Source organism: Suricata suricatta, chromosome X, assembly GCF_006229205.1.
Source record: "Suricata suricatta isolate VVHF042 chromosome X, meerkat_22Aug2017_6uvM2_HiC, whole genome shotgun sequence".
NCBI classification, from domain to species: Eukaryota; Metazoa; Chordata; class Mammalia; order Carnivora; family Herpestidae; genus Suricata; species Suricata suricatta.
In genome coordinates this window covers 26,179,886-26,207,300 of record NC_043717.1, presented here as the reverse complement: position 1 = coordinate 26,207,300, position 27,415 = coordinate 26,179,886, and the positions used below count along the sequence as shown (strand labels likewise).

The 27,415-nt window shown below is 33.3% G+C and overlaps 1 protein-coding gene and 1 pseudogene across 9 annotated transcripts in view; both read left to right on the top strand.

Moving 5' to 3' along the window:
* The window catches only part of DMD (dystrophin), a 1,657,593-nt gene that overhangs the window by 474,173 nt on the left and 1,156,005 nt on the right, over positions 1-27,415 (top strand). For all 9 annotated transcript variants that reach the window (XM_029929473.1, XM_029929472.1, XM_029929470.1 and 6 more), the window contains 4 exons: positions 891-1,013; positions 3,391-3,528; positions 6,292-6,444; positions 7,311-7,493. In XM_029929473.1, coding sequence (XP_029785333.1) covers positions 891-1,013; positions 3,391-3,528; positions 6,292-6,444; positions 7,311-7,493 — 597 coding nt within the window. The remainder of the gene's footprint in view (positions 1-890; positions 1,014-3,390; positions 3,529-6,291; positions 6,445-7,310; positions 7,494-27,415) is intronic.
* On the top strand, positions 26,874-26,951 carry LOC115284413 (annotated as a pseudogene).

The window sequence follows — 27,415 nt, the reverse complement described above, 5'->3', positions numbered from 1 at the left end:
CTGTGAATTTTCATAAGCTGTAGGGTATAACAAATTTCTTAGTGTGTAACTGCAAAGAAGTTGAATACAGGGTAAAGATCAAGAGAATATATATTTTCTTAACTGAACTCTGATAATTAAATCTTGCCTACTCTTTTTACTATATCTTTGATTTTCAGTGTATTTTTATTCATCACTCTTGAAGTGGTTTCCTTAGAAAAGAGGTTTTGAAGCTTTTTGAGACCATGGTCATTATGAATTTCAAAATCGAAGAAACTGATGTTTATAAGGCTGGAAAACATATTCAGATTTTTATGTGAAATGTTCTAGGTTCATTCCTTTGAATTTTTGTGTGTGTGTGTTACCAAAGAAAGCATTCCTAAGGCAAGCTCGTGGTATCATTGTCTTATGAGAGCATGCCTGTCATATTTGCCATGCTAAAAATGTCATCTAAAGTATTGGGGCAGATTGCTGTGTAGTTTGCTGAGGATAAGGAGACAGTTCTGCATTTCTACCTGGGGTTACTGTTACTAATGGGACAAATTTCTGATAAAGACATATTTACACAAATAGTATTTATATCAGAATATTTTAAGTAAGATCAAATTCGTCTTTAGAATATTAATAATTAGCTCAATTGACTATATGGAAATTGACTTTTGTTGAAAAAACAAAAGGACAAATTACATTATCTTGCATGTATGTTGAGCTCTGATGTGTTACATGTTTGACTTTATTTGTGTCCTCAGGTACTTTCCCAGTTTTATTTCAAAGCTTTCATAAAATATAATGTGGAAACATAATGCATGTCATTATTTTAGCAACAGGAGGTTGAACAAATGTAATTTTTGGGGTTTATGTTTCTAATAAAAAATAATTTTGATTTAAATTAGCACTATCTTTTTTTTTAGGCCTCCATTCCTTTGAAGGAATTGGAGCAGTTTAACTCAGATATACAAAAATTGCTTGAACCACTGGAGGCTGAAATTCAGCAGGGGGTGAATCTGAAAGAGGAAGACTTCAATAAAGATATGGTAAATTGGTTGTGATAAAAGTGTGAATGAACTAGGAGTGAAAATGAATAAATATTTGGAAAGAAATTAGATAACTCAAGTCTCCAACTCAATTCTCAGTGCATACCTTGCACAGTTTGTGATTCTAATGATTTATTACAAATGCAAAGTGTTCTTGTTGAACATTTATTATGAATGCCAAATAACTATGGTATGGTCACATAGGAGCACTTGCGGATTCTAATAAACAGTTCAGCAGTTTTGCTTTGACCTGTGCTATTTTCATACTCAGAGGACATAATGTAATGGGGGAAAAATAGTTAAATTAGAAAATTAAATGGAAATTTACTAAGAAACTCAGCCATTGAGGATGGCTGATGTTTTGTGTTGGTCGTGATTTGGTCATTCAATTATTTATCTCAGAGAAGGGGTATTAGGCACAAAATAAAAAATAGTTACTAAAGTTTACTACAAAGTAGTTTTGCCAAAAAATCAATTATATAGTACAGTAGATGTCGAAAATATGTATGAAATCATGCTGCTTGTTTCATGGGAGTAAAGGAATAGAACCATGTGGGCTGTTCCCAAACTCATAACATTCTCCTTCAACCCTGATTATTTTCAGAATCTCTGTTACATTTCTCACTGGCTTGAATAGTTCCGCATCACATCCCTTCTCACTGACTTATTTCTCCTTCCACATCCTTTTCACAATTTCCTTTTCCCTCTTCCACAGCCATCACCAATGTGGCATTCTTAACCTTTACATGTATCATGCTCGAGATTTCTCAGACACGTATCAATGCTAGGGACTTCTCAGCCATGCTTTCAAATGTCATTAAAAGGCAATATATAAATTTTAGATTGTAGGTATGGGAAGCAACAGGAAAATTATTTCCACTTATCTTAGTTCTCACTGGTATCAATTCTGACTTGCTGGAGCTGCCCGAATCAGTCTGCACTCCCCATGTACGGGGTTTGGTGGCCTTCCCAACTCAGCTCATGGAAAGAACATCAAGAAGAGACTTTCTAAGATACTGAGTTAGAACTACCTCTCTTTCATGTCAAACAAGAAACCCAAGGCCCTGAGGTGAAAAAGAGTATTGCTTATCTCTAGGGCTGTTCACAAAATCTGCCCTGTAGCCCTCACCTGGTGTGGGGAAAGAAATGAAGTGGGATTTTGTTGGTTTTTTTGTTTTTTGGGTTTTTTTGTCCTCATCCTTAGGCAGTGTTGCAGACTTTTTAAAATAAAGAAGGTCTTTCACAAATTATAAACACATCTCTATGTTACATTATTTTGTTAAACTAGTAACTGATAAATCACAGATAAAATTATTTTTTTCTGAAAAAATAATTCTTCACTTGCGTATAGAGGTTTAAATATGCATTGCAGATGTATATAGGTACCTCTGAGTACTCCGAACGATTACACACAAATACAAATACATGTGACTTCTAAAACATAGTTACTAAAGTTGCCTATATTTGATATTCTTAGCTCATCAAAGTACCTTCTGTGCCACCGTAAAGAAAGAAAGTTTTCATTTACTGAGTTCAAAGAAAGTTAGGAAGCCAGAGATGAAAAACCACATGGTCACATATGCCAGCATATTAAACTGGCACTTATTCAAATAATTTTATTTCAAACTAAAATAAAAATATTATTCTTGGAGTTTAAAAAACTAAATGCATTCTGAAAATTTTTTAAATAATTTCCTTAACTGTCATTTTAATACTTATTCGATTGTATTTTTAAAAAACAACATTCATTGTGACCTTTTTAGCAATTATTTGCAATACTGTCACCAATTCAGCACATCATTTTTTACTACCACCCTTAAATCTGTCACAAATTTGCACATACAGGTTTTATAAAATAGATGATTAGGTAGAAATAAGTGTACATTAAAAACAAAACATGTTCACCTAGGAGTGAGTGTGTTAAAACTTTAAAAATTGTACCCATCTCACACTCACACATCCACATCCATATCTCTGCATGGGCTGGTTAGTATTATAAATGACAGGTTTAATTCACTTCCCCAAACTTGTTTAATTTCTAGACATACACTAAAAAATCAAAGCCAGAAAAATGCCTTCACACCAACTGATGACTTGTCTGAAACGATGAAATAACTTACAACCTGATCTGCCTACACATGCTCTCAGTCAAGTGTGTCCTCTCGAACTAGATGGGAGGAAACGTCCTCCTTTTAGGAGCTACAGTAAACGATGTGAAGGAAAAACACTATGGCACAGTATCTTAGGATAACAGTCCCTGAAAGTTTTAAATTGGATTTTTTTGTGTGTGTTTCAATAACATGTCTTATTATCTCTGTTAACGATGTACAGCTTTTTAAAAACCAAAATGAAGACTGTACTTGTTGTTTTTAATCAGAGTGAAGACAATGAGGGTACTGTAAAAGAATTGTTGCAAAGAGGAGACAACTTACAACAAAGAATCACAGATGAGAGAAAGCGAGAGGAAATAAAGATAAAACAGCAGCTGTTACAGACAAAACATAATGCTCTCAAGGTATTAGAGCTAAAATTATAATATACCTTGCCTGTGGTTTTTTTTTCATACCTAGGGTAAACTCTATCGTGCACCAATAAAATCTGCTTAAGAATCTTAGTCCCCAGAGATAATTTTTTTCTTGTTTCAGTGTGTGTGCTTTATTTAACGTTTTTGAATTGTGTCTTTGATTTTGAAAGGTGTGTTACTTAAAATTTTGCAGTTTTGTGGCTTAGATTTTTCTGGGTAGTGATTGAAAAATATTAAAATGCATCAGTCACAATGCTTATACTTTTGATTCTCTAATACACACAGTTTTTATGTTATTTTTCTGTTTGTCTTGAAAAACCTGCTTAACTTCCATAATAACCCATTTATATTTTCCAGGTTTTCTGCTTCCTATATTTTACTGATTTAACTTAAAGTAGGTTCAGTCTTTTGGTAACCTAATATTCGTTTAGTAGGCCTGGGATTCTACTTAATTTTTTTCAATTAACTTCATTTTGCCTTTAAGAGAGTCACTCTTGGCAACTGGCTAAGCATCTACAGAGTCTAATTTCATTTATATAGGAATCCTCAAAAATAATCTTAATGTCCTTGAAGAAAACCTGGCAGGGTCATATTAACCAAGCGGTAGGATAGAGCTTCAAGCCTCCACGTGATTCATCTGGATTTGCGCAGGAAGGACAAAATAGGGTTGGGTTTTTTTTTCTAGAATAATATTTAGGAAGTTCTTGACATGAGACTGGACATGTGAAGAATTTTGTGAAAAAATACTTTTATTTTTTTAATGTGCTTTTCAATATTCCCTATTGGCATGCATGGCTGATTTTCTAATACTGTTAATTGCCAAACCTTTCCTTGTAAATCACTCTTATAGAACTATGTAGCTATGTGGTAGATCCACTTAGTAGGTGGATGAAGTCTGCTTTCTATATGCAAATAAAAGTATAAAACCTTTTCCCCATAGAGTCAGACAACCAAAAAAACACTGCTGAGAATGTAATTACACAATATTGTGCCTGCAAGGAATCCACAAGGAAAGTTTAATTGGCCAGCAGGTGTTCTGAAGGTAACTGCTGATAAATATAGTAAATAGAGAAGGCCTCTTCCTTGAGGGGGTGCAAGAGCAAGCCATAATGTGCTCAGAAAATCAGAAAGCTGTGTAATTCACACACTTCCAACTGTGCCCAAGCTTTCAGAAGCATCTACACTGGTCATATGATGATATGTGTCCTACCGAACAGCAGTGTTTAATGGTTATCTGGCATGTCTCTAAAGAAATCTATATAATGTCTCCAAATATCTTTACACATTACACATCACCTTGTGCTTAGGAAATGAAAGGAGTTTCAGATTTTATGACCACCAGCCCTTTCTCTTGGCAAAGATTTGAGTCGTATCGCAAACAAGACATGGCTCAGCTTTCATTCGCGTGGCTGTATCTTGGCACCTTTGAAAAAAGCAGCATTCCATCTGGCTCATGCCAGGCATTTATTACCTCCACAGGAGGTTTAGAAATTCAACTAAAAATGTAAACTGCAATAAATTTTACATCCTCAGTTTTAAACCAAATGGAGAATGAAATTTAGCTCACTCTTGCAAATAAATATTAAAAGTGGCTTTGAAAATGTATTCCACTGGCCAGACTAATCTACACCGCCAATTTCAGTAACTATATTAACCTTCCAAGTGGCTTCAGTTCTAGTCCTTATGAAACACTTCAAAGAAGGTCAGAACTTTCCAAAGCAATGAATATTTCAGCAGTTCTTTGATATTCATTATTTTCTTTTGCTCCAGTTAAATCTGTACATGAAACCCTAATTAATACTGTTCCAAAGAAATGAAAGCTGTATTCTGAGCTCTTATGTTCCCTTGTGTTATCATAAAATGGCATTACCACAAATTCTATTGATCGGGGAAGACATTGGGTGAGCTTGTAAGGAGCAAGATGATTAATTTCCCCCCTTTGTTGATTTATTAAACAGTTGCCCTTATTTATCTCATCTGGTTGATTGGAAGCCATGCACTTTCCATTTCCCTTTTTAACTAATTCATCATTTTGCATTTGGAACATGATTTGATATAATAAAAAAAAAGTTGGCCATGCAAGCCTCAAAAGAAAAACCATTTTTATAATAGTTGTCATTTCCATGTACACTCACAGATATATCTTTCACACTTCTCTCTCTCTATATATATACAGGGAGAGCTCAAAACAATTTATATGATAACTAAGATGATTTTGTATTTCCAATCACAAAATGTTCATGGCCTATGAAACTTTTTTTACAGGGATTTCTAAACCTGTGAATGTACTTGCTTTGCTATGGAAACTTAAAATTTTATTGATGAATGCAGGACTGAAGATCTAAATTTTAGATTTTGTTATCTGCTTTAAAAATCAAATGTAAACTCATTAAATGCCTGCAAATATCTAGTTAATTCATTTGTATTCATATACTAAACTATTTCGCAGAGGCTACATGATAATGTAGTTGACTCATTTCGTTAATTAAATATGAGATTTCTAAACAAATTCGAACATGCCAGGTGAAGGTAATTTAAGGGGGTTGTCCAGCTTTCTTAGCTTTGTGTTAGTAGGTCCTGCCACACGAATACATAATTTAATCATCTATTTGTATATTTAGCATTTAATTGTGAATTTAAGTGAAGGTGTACAAGAAGATGAGGGATTCATTATTTTATATAACTACAGCCAGAAGTGTACTATATATATATATATATATATTGATATCTTAATAATGTCTGCACCATGAACAGGATTTGAGGTCTCAAAGAAGAAAAAAGGCTCTAGAAATTTCTCACCAGTGGTATCAGTACAAGAGGCAGGCTGATGATCTCCTGAAATGCTTGGATGACATTGAAAAAAAGTTAGCCAGCCTACCTGAACCCAGAGATGAAAGGAAAATAAAGGTAATGTTGTTTTAGAATGTCAATACTAGATGTTATTGCTAGAGTTTAATTTCCTTACCTTAACATGTGTGGATCATATTTAAATATGTTGATGTTTCCTCTTTTAGCTTTCCTCTGGTTTGCTACATTTTCTCGTATTGTGTGTTGTTTCAGTAAATGTATTAAGTGTTTTTCAATTGACCTAATGTTGAATGAATAAAATGTTTTATTTTTAGACAATGTAAAATGAATTATGAAATGTCGTATGTTTTCTGGTAAAATTGTAATTGACTCTGTGTATCTTTGTTCCAGATGAACAAATGACTTATCGGTATATGGACGACTTCTTTCTCATGTTAGCACATTCATTTCATCAGAGCATCTTCACACATCAGTGTCAAATCTCTATAGATTTATTTGCATATTGTCTGAAGATGTTTTTTCTGTTATTATTTTGCACTTTTTATTTTGCTTCATTCTCTGTTGAGTTTCTCAAAACTTTAAAAAAAATAAATAGCCACTTACTCTCTAAATAATTTTCTATGTGGATGGTCCCTAATCAGTAATGAGTAGTTGCTCCAATTTGGGTCACCGCCCCCCCCCCCGCAAAAAACACCAGAGGAATTGAGAGGAAAGAAAAATGTTAGATCAGTTTAAATAATTTTCTTAGTGAAAATATCTAAACCTGAGCATTCAAAGGATAACTGAAATACCATTTGGATTCTTGGGTGAAGATGACCATGACGGCTTCCCTATTTGTAAATTACAGAAAATGACAATAAAATGACAACAGCCTATGAAATTTCTGAGAGAAGTATGTGCTGCTTGCAGGTTGGTTGATGTGGTTAGCTAACTGCCCTGGGCCCTGTATTGGTTTTGCTCAATAGGAAATTGATCGTGAATTGCAGAAGAAGAAAGAGGAGCTGAATGCAGTGCGTAGGCAAGCTGAGGGCTTGTCTGAGGATGGGGCCGCAATGGCAGTGGAGCCAACTCAGATGCAGCTCAGCAAGCGCTGGCGGGAAATTGAGAGCAAATTTGCTCAGTTTCGAAGACTCAACTTTGCACAAATTGTGAGTTGTTACTGGCAAACACAAGTATGTGTTTGCAACTACTACTCTAATAACAGAGGCCAACTAACAGGAAAAGACAATCTGGGTGCAATTTCAAACTTCTCCTATGCCTTCTGAAAGTGAGTAGTTTGCCCTCCCTTTGGGCTTCTGCAACGCTAGTTAATTTTTCAGAGTAAAAACAAGGAAATTCACAGCATGTAGGAAACCGCCCCTTTATCAAAAATGAAAACTACATCTTAATTTGTTTTGCCATATCATTTTTTTCCATAACATTGGCAATGTGAATTTGTCAATTGATCATACATTTACTTTATTTCAGTGTCTAATCCAAAAATATGTATTGCTTTCCTGAGACCATCCCATGCTAATTTTACTTTTTTAATGTATACATGGTAAACAAGAAATCTTCTGTGAACTATCTTCTTATATCAACTTGCCTAAGAATCTTATATCATTGACTTCAAGGATAATAGTTTACTCCTTGTCTCTGGCTTAGCGACTTAATGGGTTAAAAGGCTTTTTAGAACTGACTGCCTAATAAGATGGTTTATAACTGAAAGCGGATTGGATAATATCAAATATTGTGACTACTGAAATGTTACAAGGTAAAGGGAAAAGGAACAACTGTTCTTTTAAACGACTGAATGGAAATGTTGTGACTTTCTCTTTAAAAAGGCAATTCATAATCACAAGCTTGGTCTTCTTAGCACCCCCCTTTTAATGGTAATAAAGTCCAAGCCATAGGATTTTCTAACAAATATGTTTTTGTTCCTATTCTGAGATATCATAGAGTGAAGAAGAATGGTTACTGCTATGTAATTTTGTAAAAATAATGCTCCTCACAAGACAAGTGTGTCAAAGTCTGGGAAGTAAGGATTTATTATTAGATTGGGTTGAATAACACGAAACCCACACATCTTCCATCATTTCTGACCTATGGAAATGACAGTTTCACTGGATTCAACTTTCAGATGAGACGTTTTTGGGAATTTTTTATATAGTATGGTTGATTCCATTTAATTTGGGGTTTCTTAAAAATATGACCTAGACAATGTAACTGTATTTTATAAGCATACAATTTTGCTAATGCTGCTTATAAATCAAGGGAAAATATACTGCATATTATTGTTACTTCTATTTCCACATTAGAAAAATTCATGAATATACCGCTTTTGATGAAACCCACTTCCCTAAGATTTAATAGCCACTGAATATTCTGAGAAACTAGAAGAAGTAATATAATATATTGCGACTATACTACACTTCTGGTCCAATTCCAGCTGATTGCACATTTCAGCCTATTATCCTTCCTATTAGATGTTGTGAACATAATGTCATAAATCACTAAAGCTTACACTAACAGAAAGCCTGTGTCTGTGGATACAAAATGAATTGAAAGATTAAGGCAACCATAAAGAAAATTCAAGTAAAATATTTTCTCTCAATTTAATAGATCATTCGAGGACAAGTCCCTTGCTTTGATTTATCTGACTACTAACTAATTTCTCCATTCCGGTTTTCCCCATATCTTGACAAATCATATATGCCGGATTATTTTTTTTTACAAACAGGTGCAGACAACTTATTAACATTTTATAGTTAAATAGACATGATTTCAAAAATCTCCAGAAACCACCCACTCAAAATGTGACTATGTCCTTATACATAAAAGGACTCTCAACATGTATTTGTAAAACATGGTTCTTGGTAAAATCAAGTAAGGACATGTAAGCCAGTGTAACATTTTAAAACTCATAGTAAAATGCTAAGATATATTTTCTTCATAAACTATTTCTTATTGATTTTATATATGAGAGATCCAAAATCCAAAAGATGCCTGGAATGGCAACGTATTTTTACATCTGTGATAACAAAGCAATAACAATATGTATGAAGAATAATCAATTTAATATTAGAGTTATATTTGACTTTGAATTTTAATTAGGCCTAAAATATGATAGAGAGAGAGGGACAGAGAGATCCAAGATGTGTCTTTTCATTCCAGTGATTACTCATATATATCAAAAAAGTGATTTCACATGTCCGCAACCTGGTTAGAGTCATTTTTTCCAATTATCATACACTGAGGCCATTTGAAATTAGCCACAAGAACAGCTTAACCAAAAGTTATTTTTGGAATAATCCTACATTGGCCCCCATGCTGCTCAGGTAGTCACAAATTCAATATTCTTTACCTCCCCCTGCTTCTTTTTCACTTGCTCTCATCTTTCTGTTCTCTCTAGATGTAAATTCTAGACTTTGTGTGGACTCAGTGATTTTCATTTAGTCTTTGATATCTCAGGAGTAACAACTCAAGATTGTAGGTGGTACTATGGAGTGCCTCTCATTTGAGAGCTGTGTTTAAAATGAGAAATTTATTTTCTTTATTTCAGAGATAAAGACTTAAAACTGGACTAAGCAGTGTACGATTCTTGCACTTCAGGGAATATATCTATGTCAGAGCTACATATGGTGATAATAAAGCTTAGACAAGGCCTAGAACTTGGACAAAGCCGTGAGGCAGCCCTGGGCCAGACAGGAGTGTAGACCAAAGCAGAGTTTCAAGCATCTCCAGATAATGGTCCTCAGCACTATCCTAGAGACTGGAGAGAAGGGAAAACACATTGGGAGGAATGCAAGTATTTGGGACGTGGAATCCCTGGTCCTGGTTAAGAATAGAAGACATTTCTCCTATACGCTTGTTGTTTTGCGTCCCTGGTGCTCTGTGAAACCGAGAAGCGATTACAAACTGAAAACAAGGAACTTCTCCATAGGATGTTTTGTAACACGTGTGTGCTCTAGTATAAAGGCCATTTTATAGGATGAACAGCCCAGAATATGAATCCCAGTTAGTCTGTCTGCTAGCTGTATGCTCATAGATAAATGTCTCTCAGCCTGATTTCCCTCATCGGGACAATGGGGATATGGACTTGTGATAATGAAATATGGTAGTTTGGTAAAACACCTGCTGTATTATAAGGCTCAACGGCTTAAAACTTTTTTTCTTCTTCTTTCTGTATAGACATGAATATTGGAAAAGGGACATTATTTTTAAATTTTTTATCTTTATAGGCCATATCGTAGACTTATAATGTTATTAGCAACAGATAGGTATATTTTGTTCATTGAAGGTTACAAAATAGATTCAGTAATCCATGAACAGGTAGTTTTATCTAGAGTCACAAACTATTTGCAGGAAATTCTGTGCAAAGGTGGTAATTCTACCCATGAAGGAATAATTCCCCATAAGTATGTCCAGGGTGCTGTATCTAAATTCTTATCTCTGGGGCCCCTGGGTGGCTCAGTCAGTTAAGCATCTAACTTCAGCTCACGTCATGATCTCACGGTTCGTGGGTTCAAGCCCCGGGCTCTGTGCTGACGGCTTAGAGCCTAGAGCCTGCTTCGAATTCTCTCTCTCTCTCTCTCTCTCTCTCTCTCTCTGCCCCTCCCCTGATCACACTATCTCTCTCTGTCTCTCAACAATAAATAAACATTAAGAAAATTTAAAAATAAAATTCTTATCTCCTTCTTATCTCCATAGAGAAAGAGATAAGAAAAAAACCAAAGGCTTTGAAAATTTCTTAACAGAAAACTAGGTATAATTTTTATTAAGCATAATCACAGCATTTGAAAGTTAATTTCCTGGAGATTAAGAACATGCAGCCAAAAAACTGCACAAGGTACCACCACAATCCAGGGCTGGTGTGGAACTCCTAAGCAAAATAAGGACACCAACTAAAATTACAGTGATTATGAAAAAATTCTTTCCATGAATTATGTTAACAGCTGCCAAAAAATAAAAGAATGCACTTCTGAGGAAACTAGAGACAAGAGGACAGTCAGGAAAGGACATTAAACTAAGTGTTTAAGAAGAGCCAGCATGGCTCAGTTGGTGGAGGTTCTGACTCTTAATTTCAGCTCAGGTCATGATCCCAGAATCGTGGGATTGATCCCTGCACTGGGCTCTGTGCTGAGTATGGAGTTTGTTTAAGCTTCGCTCCCTCTTTCCCTCTGCCCATCTCCCCCACTTGAGTGTTCTCTCTCTCTCAAAATTTTTTTTAAAAATCAGTGTTTACATTTTTTTAAAGTAATTGTTGAATTTTTTAATGTTCAAAAATATTTTTTAAAGGAAGGAATGGAATTCCTACAATAAAACAAGCCATTTTGCATAGGGAATAGGAATATTTTAAAAAGATAACAAGTTCAGAGATTTAAATATAATTATTAAAATAATAACCCAAACAATTTTTAAATAGTGGATTCATTAGAGAAGAAAAATGAATGTATTAATTGAATGATGCTGAGGAAAATTTTGCTTTGCTGAAAATATTGGTAGATGCTTAGAATGGAATTAAAAAGCTCAAATGTTTGCCTGAAAAGAGTTCCAGATTGAAAAAGTAGCTTGGGAAATGGACAATACTTTATATAAATGAGTGGCATATAACAACATTGAATAACTCTCACTTTACGTGGGTCTTCAAGTTGAATAAAGGTCAGCTAGTCTGGAATCAGACGGACAAGTCACACCCAACTAAGTTTGAATGAAACTCACAACATCCGTGATCAGGAAGGCATTATAAAAGCTACTGAAGACCAAAGAATGAAGCCCTACGGGGTCACAACATTGACAGTAAACTTTTCAACAACAATAGATATTAGAAGACAGTGGACTAATATCTTCAACATACTAGGCACATTTTCAAATGTCCTGTAAACTGTAATTCAAGAATGAAGACAAAATATTTTCAGACATACAAGCATTTTCAGATAAACAAAACTGAGAATCTATTACCTCTATATTCTTGTGGAATTACTAAATGTTCTAGTATTTAAAAAAAGGAGCATGAAGCCAGGAAGAAAGAGCAAGCTATATAAAACTATATAGAATTATACATATAAAGAAGGATTTTTCTTCATTAAATCTTGTACTCAGCCACTAAAATTGTAGCAAGTACTGCAAAGGAAAACATGGAGTGCTAGGAGAATGTAGAAATGATTGGACTCAATTTACAGAAGAATACAATAAATGAAAGGCTCATTCTGGAAGATCACAACAAATATAAGGTGTGTGCCTAATTTTTCAGTCTGAATTATTGTCAGTTATCATGTTTTTAGGAAGCAAAAAAAATGTAGTAAATATTTGCAATAGGTTTATATGCATGACCTGTCCCAGGCATGGGAGCAAAAATAATGTACACATCTGAGCAAAAGATGGAAAAGAAATGTTCCTTTTCTTAAATACAACAATTTCACTTGCCCTGGATATCCTGTGGTTTCAAATACTAAGTAAATGATGTTGATACTCAACATTTTATATCTAACAACTTCTTATTCACCTTCTTCCTTTGGATACCTAACAGATATGTCAAACATAACATAGCCAAGTCAAGAATTAGCTGGTTGTGCCCTCCACATAATTTGGCTCCTATCAAACTCCGTGGTAAATTACCCCGTCACTTAAGTTAAAAAACCCAGACATTATGCACAATTGCTCTTTTCTCTTGTATTATCCATGTAATTCATTTCAAATTCTCCTGGTTCTTCCCACACAATACAGCTTTCATGAGACCACTCCTCAGTATCTGCATTGTGGAAACCCTAGTCTTCAGCATAATCATCTCTTGTCTGAGTTCCTTCAACAGCCTCTAATCTTTGCCTATCCCCACCTACACTATGTTCTTTCTGATGATGCCAGAGTGCTCCTAAAGCAGTCATGAGATTCTATTAAACCCTTGATGCTCATTACCCTTTCAGTGCAATCCTGTGAGCTACTACATGATTTGGTTCCTGCCTATTCTGTTATTCCAACTTTGTCTCCCTTTTTGCCATTCTCCTGTCACAGATGCAGAACATTTCTCTCTATACTGAAGTACACCAACACCATTTCGATTTTAGGGGTTGTGTATGCAGTTTCTTCATGGGCTATTTTTCACCTAGGCTTTTATGCGAGTGCTGTAGCACAGTCATCCTTCCATTTAGTGACCGTAATCATTTCATAGGACTTTGATTTATAATCTGGATAAGTAATACTTAATAGGGTTTTTTTTGTATTTTAAAGATATTTTTATACTTATAAGTATTCATTACAATTGGTAGTTTAAGAGGACTCTCTAGAACGGCACATTTCATTATAGTTACTTCCAGAAGTAGGTATATTGAGAGAATACAAGGTGAAATTTAACATTATGGTGGTAGAGCCAGTAGGAGAAGGATTATAATACTATATTGTGCAGGATAGCTTTTAGTTTATCCGAGTAAATTGCAGTAAGGTATGTTAATAACATTAGAAGTACACATTTTAAAAATATACGAGTTCTTAAAAAGTTGATAGAAAATGAATTTTGTTATTAGATTTACTTTAAATTCCAAAGAAATGTATTATATAAATTAGTCTATATGTGATAATTTTGTAAGATGAAAACTCTTTTCTGGTGTGATTATTACTCCACTAACTTAAAAATTGTTTGAATTTGAATAGAACTTTACATCTGTAAACAGCTTTCAGGTATATCTAGTCTGTTTCCACTAATAGTCCTTCTGAGTATTATTTTTATTATCATTTTACAGTAAAAAATGTAAAAGAGGTTAATTATATTTGTCCGAGGACACATGTAAGAAGTGGAAGGTAACACACTTGAACTCAGTGCTTCTTGAAATATGGTGGGTGTTATTCAAAGGAAAGAAAAACATCCAGCATCCAAATAAGTTTGAGAAACACTGAATTAAGCAAAGTTTCCTCACTCCAGAACTTTGCAGGGCTTTTGATATGCAAATGTGATTATGAATTTCTACAAGGGGAATAGATTCTGTAGACTTTCACATCTGGATAGTTGCAGTACAAAAGGGGAAATTTCACTTCAGTTTTATGATAAGATTCCTGTTCAAGTGGATGTGAAGAACTAGGGTTCTTCAGGGAAAAAAAAAAAGGGAAAACCATCACTGTACCAGTATGATTTTGTTACTTTGGATTTTCTTAAAATAAAACATTGGTTCACAAGGACAGTAACCACAGAGCTGACTGCCATCACCACATGTAAAACAACATCTGAAGGTAGATTGGATTTTCCATTACTCATTTTTTGGTATATTTGCTCCCATCACATAATGACAATCAACTAATTTTCATACTAAGGAGTAAACATCCTCTTTGCATAATTGCCACATAGATTTTTTTTTCCTTTACCTTGAAATAACAACAAAGATTGTCAGCTGCCAATGCAACATCCTTGGAGAATTTGAGAACATAAATAATTTTCTTAGTTAGAGGCAGAATGTTCTTTAGTAAACAGAGTTGTGAATACAAAAACCTAATAATTGTTGCTAAGGAAAATGAACAAGGAGGTAGCTGCTTCTAAAGTTTTCTTCCTCTCGGCTTCAATTTTGTAGTAACATATCACAAGAGCTCAGAAAGAAATCAAATAAGCCAAGATTGTATATCTCCTAGATTGTGATCATAATAGTTACTGCTGTTTCTATAGTAATTTTTTCTAGTCTCTAGTTAAGTAATAGAATCAATTTAATCATTGTTTGGTAAATAGAATGTGTTTAACTAGAATCACCTTCCATGAAGGTACCAGACTGACTGATTCCTTCACCCCTCTTAACAAATGTAAGGAAATTTTGAATAAAATATATAATTTTAAAACCATTTTAAAGTTGTAGCTGAGCTCACAGTATCTAATGGAAACTTCCTTTCCTCTCTTTGCCATTAATGAACACTTATCTCATGTGATGGTGAACCTGGATTGAGGGTCCACTAGTTAAGAGAAAGTTTCAGAGACCTTTTGCACATGTCCTTATACGACATCTAGTATAGAAATGTAAATGAAAGCCCTGTCTAAACATAGAAACTTCATGGAGAAGTTTACTTTACTCGACATGTAGAGGGGAAATAGATAAATCCTACCCACAAGCCCAATTCATCTGCCCAGGATTCTGGCTGAAGAAGAAAGATCTTGGATAATTAAAACTGAGTGTGGGAGGTCTGAATTTATATACTAACCATAAGCTTCTAGATTCCTCAACTTAGAAATTTACACCAAATTGGTCCCAATATTTTTGAAACCTGTGGAGTCTTCTCACAGAATCATACAATAAATCATTCTTTTCAGAGTCCCACAGAAACACAAACACTGAATATTGGTTCACAGCAAAATATTATAACCCATATGAAGAAATGAATAGATGGTTATTTGCAGTCATCTAACAACATGGTCAAGAGATTTAGTACTTCATGAACTTAAAATAATAGAAAACCATCAGATATTCTGTAGTAAATATGTTAAAAATAAGCAAGGAATAAAATAAGCATAAATTTATTAAACCACTATACCACAGAAGAATATACAGGTATTTATGATGGTCATACATCAACTAAAACTTGTAGAAACCAAAAATTTTTCATTGAAATATAAAACTAGTCATATGTGTTAAACACATAATTCAACTAATATGAAGAAAACATTAGAAAGTTGTTATGGTACAATGATCAGAATATACCACATAAAGATTAAAAACATGGAAAAGAAGAAAGCCTGACTGAGAACAGAATTAGAAGCTTTATGACTAATTACAAAAGGATACAATAGAGACAATATTTAAGGGAGAACAAGCAAAAATGTTACAGAACTTAAGAAACACATGACCCCACAAACGAAATAAATACATTGGTGTCCCGGCCTAGATGAATTAAAATAAATGTGTCAAAGCATAGGGAATATATAAATACCTTTAAAAGAACAAGGCACATACATATGTCAACACAAGTGGCTTATTTAATTGAGTCTGAGAACAATAAAAAAAATCTCCAAATTTCTATTGGATTATCATTCTAAAATCAAGACAAGGCCACTATTTATAAAATAGGTTCTACCCATGTTAGAAGACCTGCTGTTTTGTTGTAATGTTTATACTTGGGGCAAGAAAACTTAGGATCTCATCCATGCAACTCTCATGCGTTTCTCATCCATGCAACTTAGACTAGATATTTGAGCATCAGTATAAATTTAGTAACTTATTTTCTTACAGAATTAAGAGAGATAATGAACCATCAAAAATGTTGGAGGAGTTCCAAAGTATTTTTTATTATGGTCACTGGCTTGAATGATTGTGTACATAAAGTTTAAGTTGCTCTGAGTTGATGGTATCAAATATACCTAACAAAAGGAAATACAAATCTTTCTCACTTACACTTAAATCTAAACTTTAAATAATTGCCACAGGTAAAGTTCTAAGAACATATGTTTAGAATTAAAATGGCAATTCACACAATGAATCAAACAGCAGAATATAACTCCCAAAGACAAAGATAATGAATTAACAAGATACAGAATGTAAAAGAAATATTTTAAATATTATTAAAACAGTAGTAGTTTGTATCAAAAGTAGGAATTAGGGAGACAGTAACTAATAACAATCAGGAAGTTTTGAAAGGAATTGAATAGAGCTTCCAGAAACTGAAAAATATAATAGCTCAAATTAATAATTTAGTAGACAAGTTAAACATCAGATTAAATATAACAGATAAGGGAATTAGAAAATTGGAGGACAGATAAAAGAAACACCCTAAAATGCATAGAGGCCAAAATATAGAAACATGAAAAAATATATAATAAAGGGAATGAGAAGGTCAAATATACATGGAAAGAATGGAGAGATCTGATAAAAGTCAATATTTGAAGGGACAGTTGTTTACAAATGTCCAAATATTGAAAGTCTTTGTAATCAGGTTGGAAATCAAGCAAACATCAAGCAGGAAAAATAAAAAATAATACACCCATCTATTTTCGTAATGAATCTGATAAATTCTAAAAATAAAGAGAATTTTCAACACAGCTGAAGAGACAGATTACCTAGAAAGCAATGACGTGTACAAATGACAGCACATTTTCAAGCAATGAAAATGCCAGAAGGTGATAGAATAATGTCTTCAAAAATAATGTAAGAAAAACCATCTATGAACCTAGAATTGTTTACTTAGAGAACCACACCCCACTTTTTTTTTTTAAAATAATACTCAATGATCTTTCCAACCAAAAATTGAGCAAATTTACCAGTGGGCCATTTTCCCTGTGGGGTCCTCAAGGTTGTTGGGGTTTTTTGTTTTGTTTTATTTTTTAGAATTAGCCACTATCAAAATTATTCAGTTATCAAAATACTTTCAAGTTTTGTTAAAATAATTCTGTATCCTTAACTTTCACTAGACATTTTATCATCTTTTTCTTTGTTAGTAAAAATAAGTTCTGTAAACATTGGTAAAGCCTACATAATATTCCATGGGATGTTAGTTGCTCCTCAGGGCTGGTTTTTAATCTGAAAGTAAATGACCTCAGATGGAAGATTTGAGATGCAGAGAATGATGAGCAAAGAAAATACTAAACAAATGGAGAAACCTAAAGAAACATCTACTATATATAACGTTGTCTGATGATGTATTAAAAATCAGCCTCTATTAGTGGTGCCTCCCTCTCTACTGTTGAAGTGCCTCATTGCATAGTCCTTGGACATTTTCCCTTTTTTATTGATATTCCCTGCTTTGCTGTTTTCATCTAGTCTCAAAACATTAATGTCAAGTATAACCTCACAAACACTTAATTTTTATAACCAGACTGCTCTTCTCCCCTGAACTATAGTGGTGACACTGTCATTTCAAAGTTTCAGGTAAATATCTAGCTTTGTTTTTCCTTTACTTTCCCTCAACACCCAAACCACAGACATCATTTGAAAAGAACTCCTGTGTGTATATGCTCAGAATATTCCAATGGAATCCCATCTCTTTTCAAGTGAAATCCAAAATCCTTACATTAGTTTCAAGGGATGTTTGACCTTGTTCCTTATTACCTCTCAGGTCCTATCTCGTAATACTTTATCTCTTGATCACTCTGCTCGACTTACATCGGCTCTTTCATTCTTGCTGGAACTTGTCTGGCATGCCCCCTTTGCTACCTTTTCCTTTAAGTCCTACTTGAAAGTGTTCTCAGTGAAACACATACAATTGCTCGAACCCTTCCCCATTTACTTTGCTTCATAAAATGTACTACCAGGAAATATTTACATATTAATTCTCCTTATCTCATTATCTGTCTTTCAACCTAGAGTGAAAGCTCCAAAAATGCAGGAATTTTCTTTTTTTCCCCACTGCTTTATCTTCAGAACAAAGAGCAATGATTAACAAGTAATAGTTACATGATATATATTTCTGGAATGAATAATGAGTAAAATTAGTCTAAGATCCTCTTAATGCTCAGAAAGAGCCTACACAAAAATTCTTTGTGCATGTTAGTTTTAGAGTAACCATTAACAGAGTAAAATAGAGGATAAAATTTCTGAAGTCCAGAAAGAAAAAATAAATATATAAACTATTGAAATAAATAATCCAAATTGGATATTCAGTCTTAGCAATAAAGATTCAAAGCAACTACATTAATACAGGACTCTGGTTTTTCTAAGACTTTCCATTTCAGAGTCCTTACTATATATAAGGTAAGATGTCATTTTCAATTTAATATTTTTGTGACTTTAAATAAAGTCACTGCTTTGTAAATTAGGTCCATATAACATGTTACCTCAGAAATATTACCTCAAATGATTGGATAGAAATAGCACCATAAATTTAAAAATATTAATATAAATATGTTACACTATATTCCTTTTATCCATATACAGTTTTTTATAGTTAGGTTATAGAGATATTAGGTATGTAATTCTGTATATTCATCTTCTGATTTAAAGTTATAGTAAGTGACTGAAGTCACAATTTATTTTGGTAGCAAATATATAAATAAACAAAGTTGCCTTTCTTACAGTAATATACTGTATCAAATTTTGCTATCAAGTGGTGATTTAACACAATATTCAGGAAATATTATTGATGGTAAACATATTAATAATATATTTTTCATAAATATTAGATATAAACACAAAATTGAATCTGATTCATTATTGATGTATACAGTTTTATTCTGTAATTTTACCAGTAAAATTTAGGATAAATATAACTCTTTTTTGGCATCAGAATAACTTGTTTCAGTAAAATAAATATTCTCTTCCTTGGAATGACAGTAGTTGAAAAATGATTACATGTGGTAGAACTATTTTATAACAGTTTACTATTTCTCATTGCAAATAAGGACATTAGGAAAAATTTATCTTTTCTTGGTCTAGTGGAAAATAATTGTGAATATCAGTTATATTTTTGAGAGAGAACACAGTTATCTTGCATACTAGAGGTACGCCACACTAGATTTTTCAAAGTATCTTTAATCCTTAAAGACAACCTAGATAGACCAAAATTTGTTAAGCAACTAGCCTGAGTTCCCATAAAATTTACGGCAAGGATTCCAACATCAGGGTATAGTTTAAATTATTATATTAACAGAGAGATAAATTTATATTGTCTCTTGGGCAGAGGGTTATTTTTTCATTATATTCATTTATTTTTTATTTGTTTTTAATGAGACACTCCTAATAATTAGAAGGGTACAGTGAAATCAGAATTCCATACACTTACTGGGAGTCTGTAAAGAAAACTAAAGTTTTATTTTGGATACATTGAATTGGCATCTCTTTCATTCAATAAACATTTATCTAGTGCCTCCTATGTGCCAGACAACACAAAACATAAAATAACGTTGGTGAATCCATGGCAATCATACAAAAGACGTGATATTTGATAAATATAACTCATACAATGTAGAGGGAAAAAAAGTATGAGAATTTATACACAGCAATTTGACCTCCGTTTGCAACATGACAATAAAAAGTGTAATTTTCTCCAATCTAAATTTGCTTTCAAAATATGGAACACCAGCTGGAAGGGAGCTCAGATGGCTTCTGCAGTGGGGTTGGCAATATCTTCTGAGCATGCCCAGAACAACTGGTTAAAAATAATTAAATCACTTACACCATCTGTGAATCATTCTGATTCTTCAGTGATTACTTAAGACTCTCATTGTATGGAGCATGTTCTTAGAACAGATGAATAAAATTAATTCAAGTGCATAGCTTTTCCAAGTTTGATTTTCATGAAATAAACAGATAACAATGTCTTCAAGTTTCCTAAGTTATCTGATATTTCTTCTGCCCCTTTTCATGAGCCAATGTCTTTGAAATCTTAAATTGTAACTGAAATGTCATTTTGCTTTAAATAATACGAATGTATTTATTCATAGATACTTCATTATGCAACTTAATTTTCTTTTAAAAATTCCATAAATTTTACCCTTTTATTTGTTTAATATTATGAGTGTAGTACTCAATAAGTAATAGGCAGCTGTCTCCAAAAAACTAATGAAAGTCCAGACAGACCATATTCTCAGATTTAACACCGTATGCTACAATCATGAGTGAATTTTTAAAATTTAAATTGCTATTTTAAAACGTGTAAAGCAGAGGAAAGCTATATTTATTTAGTGGTGAGTCATCCATGGATAAAAGGTATACAGATAAAATGAAAACTCGGAGTTCATATCTATACAAATTTAAAAGGTTTAGATTACTTCTTAACTTAAAGGCATTCGTAGCTGTTTAGCTAAATAGCAATGCATAAGAATTTATTTCCAGAGAACCAATTGGGAGAGTTTCCAGGAGATCTATGCAAATAGTTTTTCATAATAGTTATGAATGTGTGGGTGGCAAGATATAAATAAATGTGTTGTTTAATAAATACAGTAATCTATAATGTTTATAACTACCTTTGTGATCTCTACAAAATTCAGATTCTGTACTGTGATTAGTACCTAGCCACAGATGCACATAAAGAAATACAATAATATCATGAACACTCTAGCTTCTTACCTCATAGATAGATACACATGAGTATTTTCTACCTGGGAAATTAGTTTGAGAGATCTAGACTCTTTAATATATTAACTTCCTTAGTGAAAAACAGCCTCTTTAACGTACTGCCACAATGGCCTCCTCTTCTTCAAACTTGCAAAAATGTCTTCCATTTCATAGTCTTTGCGATTGGGTTCCCCTTCTCTTGGGACTTTCTGGATCTTTGCCTGCTAATGTCCATTCATCTTGCAGGATGTAGAGCATACATATTCTTCAACATTCTGTCCAATATAGTTCGTGACATTCCCTTCACCACCTCCATCCTGCACTATAACATTGGCCAGATGATTTTTCTTACAGCATTTACCATGATCTGGAAATGCTGTTTATTTGTTTACTTGTTTATAATTTGTCTTCTGCTGTTGGAATGTAGGATCCATGAGGGCAGAGACCTTATCTATCTTGTTAACTAGTATTTTTCCTATATATAGATTCTCCCACAGCCTCTTAGATAGATAAACATTCAATAGAAATGTGTTGAATAAATGAAAGAATGGACCCTCTTGTAGAATTCCCTACAGTTCAGTTATTTGTCCTGTATTCTTACAACATTGGTGCCCCAGTGCCAGTGCACCATTTATCTGAAAGTTTTTACTGGTCCTTAGGAAAGGGAAAAAAATAAGAGCAGATACGCTGAGCTTTTCATAGAGCTGAATTTATACAAGAATTGTCCTTTTGGAAAGTTTGTCTTTCTACAGTTATTGGTTAGTTGGGGAGAGCACTAAAATAGTCTTTCATTCATCTTTATTTTTTGTCTTTCTTTTTAGTTATTTCATGACAGTGTCGTTTACTAGAAATAATAAAGTCTGGAATCTTCTGAGGTTTCCTGACATTTGGGGTAGTATTTTATTGAAACTTACTCACATGGAGGGGTACCATTCCTGCCAAGTACCTATGTTGTATTTCAGGAAGGAGAAAGGAAAGCTCTAACACTCATGATTACCTTTCATTTTTATGGCCTTCCAGGCAATAAATGCTGACTCAACAGGCATTGTCCCCCAGAATAAATTTCTGAAATTTCTTTTGTCATATATGAAAAATGAATATGAACAAATATGGAAAAAGGATGGGATTAGGGTATCACAACATCTACCTAATACATTATGAATATATTATACTTATATAAAATAATTGTACCAGAACAACATTTACTCATTTGTAAATATTTTTACCCTTTGGATTCAAATTCTTTTGTTTGTTTCAGACATATACAGATTCCATAATAGCATCATTTTGGAATCCAAAAAAAATTAAAATAGTTGCTTCAACACAGAAGTGTTACCTTTTTTTGTGCTTTATTAAAGTTGAAAACTGAAAATGTAAAGATTCCAAATTGGAAAAATATACTGCACTTACAGTAATATGCATGTTTTCTTATATTCTTCATTTTCAAATAAATGGCTATAACAAATGCTTTTTGATTTACACATTGCTTTTACATTCATCATTTTAGTCAGTTTTTATATTTTAAAGCAAAAAAAGCAAAAGTAAGTTTTGAGGAATGAAAAATTAATGTGGTTTGTTTTTAATTTGGCAAAACTTTATTTTGTAGCTTCTTTTACAACAAGTTTAAGAAAAAGGAGTTCTGTTAAGAGCTCAGTTAATTATCTTTTTAAAACATATGATCTAAAACATTTAAAAGTGATCATGTGAATATGGTATAGTTTCTTAGAGTTAAAACTTGAAAATGTGCTAGGCAGAACAGTTCAATTTTATATTGGAATTCTTGCCTTTGGAAAATACAAGGGTAATTATTTTCTGGAACATTGACAGAGAGCAAGCTATTTCAGGAAAAACTATCTTGATTGTAAAGTGGAGCACATTAAGCCCAAGGTGTCATTAAACTCACAAAACCCTCTGAATGAACTGAGCATTATCCTGGGTGAGAAAAAAAATGGTTTTATTCACTGACTATCATATTTTAGGAAGTTATTTATAACTTGGGAAAGTATATTCTTTTAGAAAAATAACATTAAGCATAATAGTTTCTATATACACACAGCAACTCATTCATTCACAGGTCAGAAGGACATCATTATGAATTACCTGGAACACAGCCAAGAATCAGGAAAGGAATAGAACAAAAGGCCTCTGGAATCCCTAAATTGATTCGGTAAAGTTCACAAAGTCCAAAGCTTGCTTAAATTTCTTTATGAGAGGACTATTCAGGTCCTTTTTTTGAGGATTTTTTTAAAATTTCATTATGATTACCAAGATGATTCTAATAAACATAATTACCTTGTTGTTCTGCTACCAGTAGAGGCCAAAAGAGAAAGGAAAAAGAATAAATGATAGAAATATGAAATAATAGCTGCAGCCTGGATCTGAAGCAAAAAAGGACCTATATATATGGATATATGGATACGTGACCCTAAGAAGCTCTGTAGCACAGCCTGACCTGAAAAGGGAGAGGAAAAGAGATTATTTGTGTTTATTATTATTTATTTGATTTGGTTTATACTTAGCATGATAATTTAATTATTTCAACAGTTTATGCCCCCCAAAAAATTAGGTTAAAGAATCATTAATCTTTCATCTACTAAATGTAAAAGTATTTATTACATAATGGCATATGGTGTATTAGCTTACTAAATCATAAAACACTGCTGCCAACTGATCTATCTACATATGCAACTACTTGAATATCTGTCATCTCTGTATGTCATGTGTGTGCATATATACATATAACTCTTTAAATATATACATATACTTAAGTTTGCATACAAAAGTTTACTTAGTAAAATATACACTCTGCCTTCCTAAAAATGCCCACTAAGTTCATCAAGATGGTAATTTTTATAGTTGACTCTCCATCTTTCAGTCAAGTTCCAAAGTTCTCTTTTGTAACTTTGTACTTTTTATTGCAGGCATATCAAATAATTGTGAATATTTAGAAGGAGAATAGAACGTGCCGTAGTTATCAAACTCATGGTTTTTGGAATTAGGTCATATAATTTTGTAAACACTAGTGTTATATTTCAATGTTATTAGTGCCTCTTTAAATTAAGGTCACTTTGATAAAGATAGCCTCATGTGTCGGGCCAAAGAAATAGGAAACTCTTGAGCTTAACAAAAGTAATTTAGAATGCAGGAGAACCATCAAAGAAGCCATTTCAAAACTGAGATGCAAAAATCTGCCGTTTTATTCATTGTTGTAAACTTAGTTAAATAACTGCTTTGGCTTGAGTATTTTTCTCACTAGTTACTTTAATTTTATTCATTGTTTAAAATTGAACTCATAAGTTCTGTCAAAATAGATGTAACAGTGGATGCCTTTAATTAAGAGAACAATTTTCCATTTACTCTTAAAGTTCCTTACTCATCTTCAAGAATCTCAAACACCTAAAAATAATTTTCTTTTCTTCATGTGAGAGATCAGCCCCAGTCACTTCCAGGACTCTTGTCAAGTAAGTGCACAGCCAGAGCCATCAGTGTTGTTTCCAATGATAATGTAAATTTCTTTCAAAATGTGTTCATCTTGGTTTCTTAAGCATTTGTCTTGGTCAGTTTCCATAAGGTTCAGAGTCAATTAATAAATAGTATATGTCTTCTGGGCTGCCTGGGTGGCTCATTTGGTTGGTCCTCTGACTCTTGGTTTTGGCTCAGGTCATAATCTCATGGTTTGTGGGTTCAAGCCCCCCATCGGGCTCTGTGCTAATGGTGCAGAGCCTGTTTGGGATTCTTTCTCTCCCACTTTCTTTCTTCCACTTGCTGCTCATGCTCCCTATCTCGCTCTCGCTTTTGCTCTCGCTCTCTCAAAAATAAATGTAAAGAAGCATCTTAAAAATAGTATATGCTTTCCTACTAGAATTAAAATTAAAAAAAAATAGTACATGTTTTCCTACAGCTTTGGTTGAAGTAAAAAAAACAGCCTGTTTGGTAAAGTCAGTTGGAAGGATCTGTGACTACTCATAAACATCTTACATAAAAATCTTATTTATCATTGCAAACTCTGTCTTGTTGCTTCAATGATTATTTTAAATGTAATACAAAAATAGTTAAGGGTTCAATATGAAGTATATTAAGAAAATGTTAGTACTCTCCATTTCTTCCTTCTGCCAATTTTATTCCTTTTGAAATAAGAAATGTTTACAGTTGGTATTATCTTTTCATACTATATTCTGTGATTCTTAACCATAAATTATATATATATATATATATATACATATACTTTCCCATTTTTAAAAATATTGCCTCATTCTATACATTTTAAAAAATTTTTTAATGTTTATTTACTTTTGAGAGAGGGAGAGTGTGAGCAAGAAAGGATCAGAGAATGGGAGAGAGAGAAAGAAGCTGAAGCAGGCTCCACACTAACAGAAGAGAGCTCAATGTGGGACTCAAACTCACAAACTGTGAAATTATGACCTTAGCTAAAGTCAGGCCTTAACCCACAGACCCACCCGGGTGCCCATACACCTATTTTTTTAAATAGAGCAATCCATCAGGGACATTTTTCTAGGCAATGTTTACAGTTCTGATGCATCCTTTTTAAGAGCTTTAGAAGAAGAATCAAAGTTTATTCTATTCTTTTCTATATTTCTCAATTATTAGATTATGATAGAAAAAGGTGACTTGAAATCTCTTTTTTTATTCTTTTTTTAAATTTTTATGTGGATATATGACCTTTTTTAATGTCTCTAATATGAAAGAAGAAAATGCATTTTCATTTTGTACAAAAGGTGGATTAAAGTTAATTTGTTGGTTTTAAACAAATCTCTACTCTTGCTTTTGTTTTGTTTTGTTTTGTTTTCTTGGTTGGTTGGTTGGTTGGTTGGTTGGTTTAGTCTTCTTGATCCAGCAAGTTCTGGAAGAGGTGTATAGAAGCTGCCAATTATAGCTGTGAGTTTATCATCTTATCCTTCTATTTCTAATAATTTTTATTCTAGGTAGAAAGCAGCCAAATTCTGGGGCAAAATAATAGTTGTTACACTCTGCATTTCCATTTTACTAGTGCTTTGGTTCTGATTTTTAACAATCTTTCACCCCACTATTTCTGTGGTTTTATAACAAAATTAAATAAGAACATTGCTCTCCCCATCAGTATGATTCTCTCAGCAGCTCCTCAGTCTTTTCAAGCCAAGTTAAAATCCTTTAAAAATCAATAATTCAAGGGTGCCTGGGTTCCTCAGTCAGCTGAGCATCCAGCTTCGACTCAGGTCATGATCTTGTGGTTCATGGGTTCAAGCCCCGCGTCAGGCGCTGTGCTGACAGCTAGCTTAGAGCCTGGAGCCTTTCTTTGGATTCTGTGTCTCCTTCTCTCTCTGACCCTTCCCTGCCGATGCTGTCTCTCTCTCTCTCTCAAAAAAAATTAAACATTAAAAATTTTTTAAATCAATAATTCATAACTTTAGTTCCTAACTACTATTGTTTTCCATTATAGTATAGTATAGACTCATGTGATCAATCAAATTACACTTAAACTATTGTTGTCCTATTAAATTTAACAACACTACCACCAACAAAAAATCTGTCACAGAGTTCATTGGTCATCACTGTTTATTTTTATACTCTTTCTTTCCCCATTTAGAAATCTGTATTTTAGTCACTTCTTGGCCTTTTGGCTAAGATCAAGTGTAGAAATCTATATTTTATTTTATTTTTCATTTGGCTGCAGCACTTGAAAAAATTTCCTTCTAAAAGGTATCTGTTTGTGTGTGGGGGGTTGCTTGGGTCATTCAGTTGGTTGACTGTCTGCCTCTTGATTTTGCCTCAGGTCATGATCTCACAGTTCATGAGTTCAAGCCCCACATTAGGCTCTGCACTGACAGCATGGAGCCTGTTTGTTATTCTCTCACTTCTGCACACTCTTGCTTGCTAGCTCGCTCGCTCTCTCTCTGGCTCTGGCTCTAAGTAAATAAATAAACATTAAAAATATAAAAAAGTAAGTAAGGCTGTATATCCTTTTAATACTTGTATTTTTAAAATGATCTTTCTATTACAATTGTGATGATGGATTCTTTGGATAATAACAGTATTCTTTTTCTCAGTTTATGTATTGATTTTGAGAGAGAGCATATGCATTCACACATGAGTGGTGGAGGCGCAGGAGAGAGGGAGAGACAGAATCCAAGCAGGCTCCATGC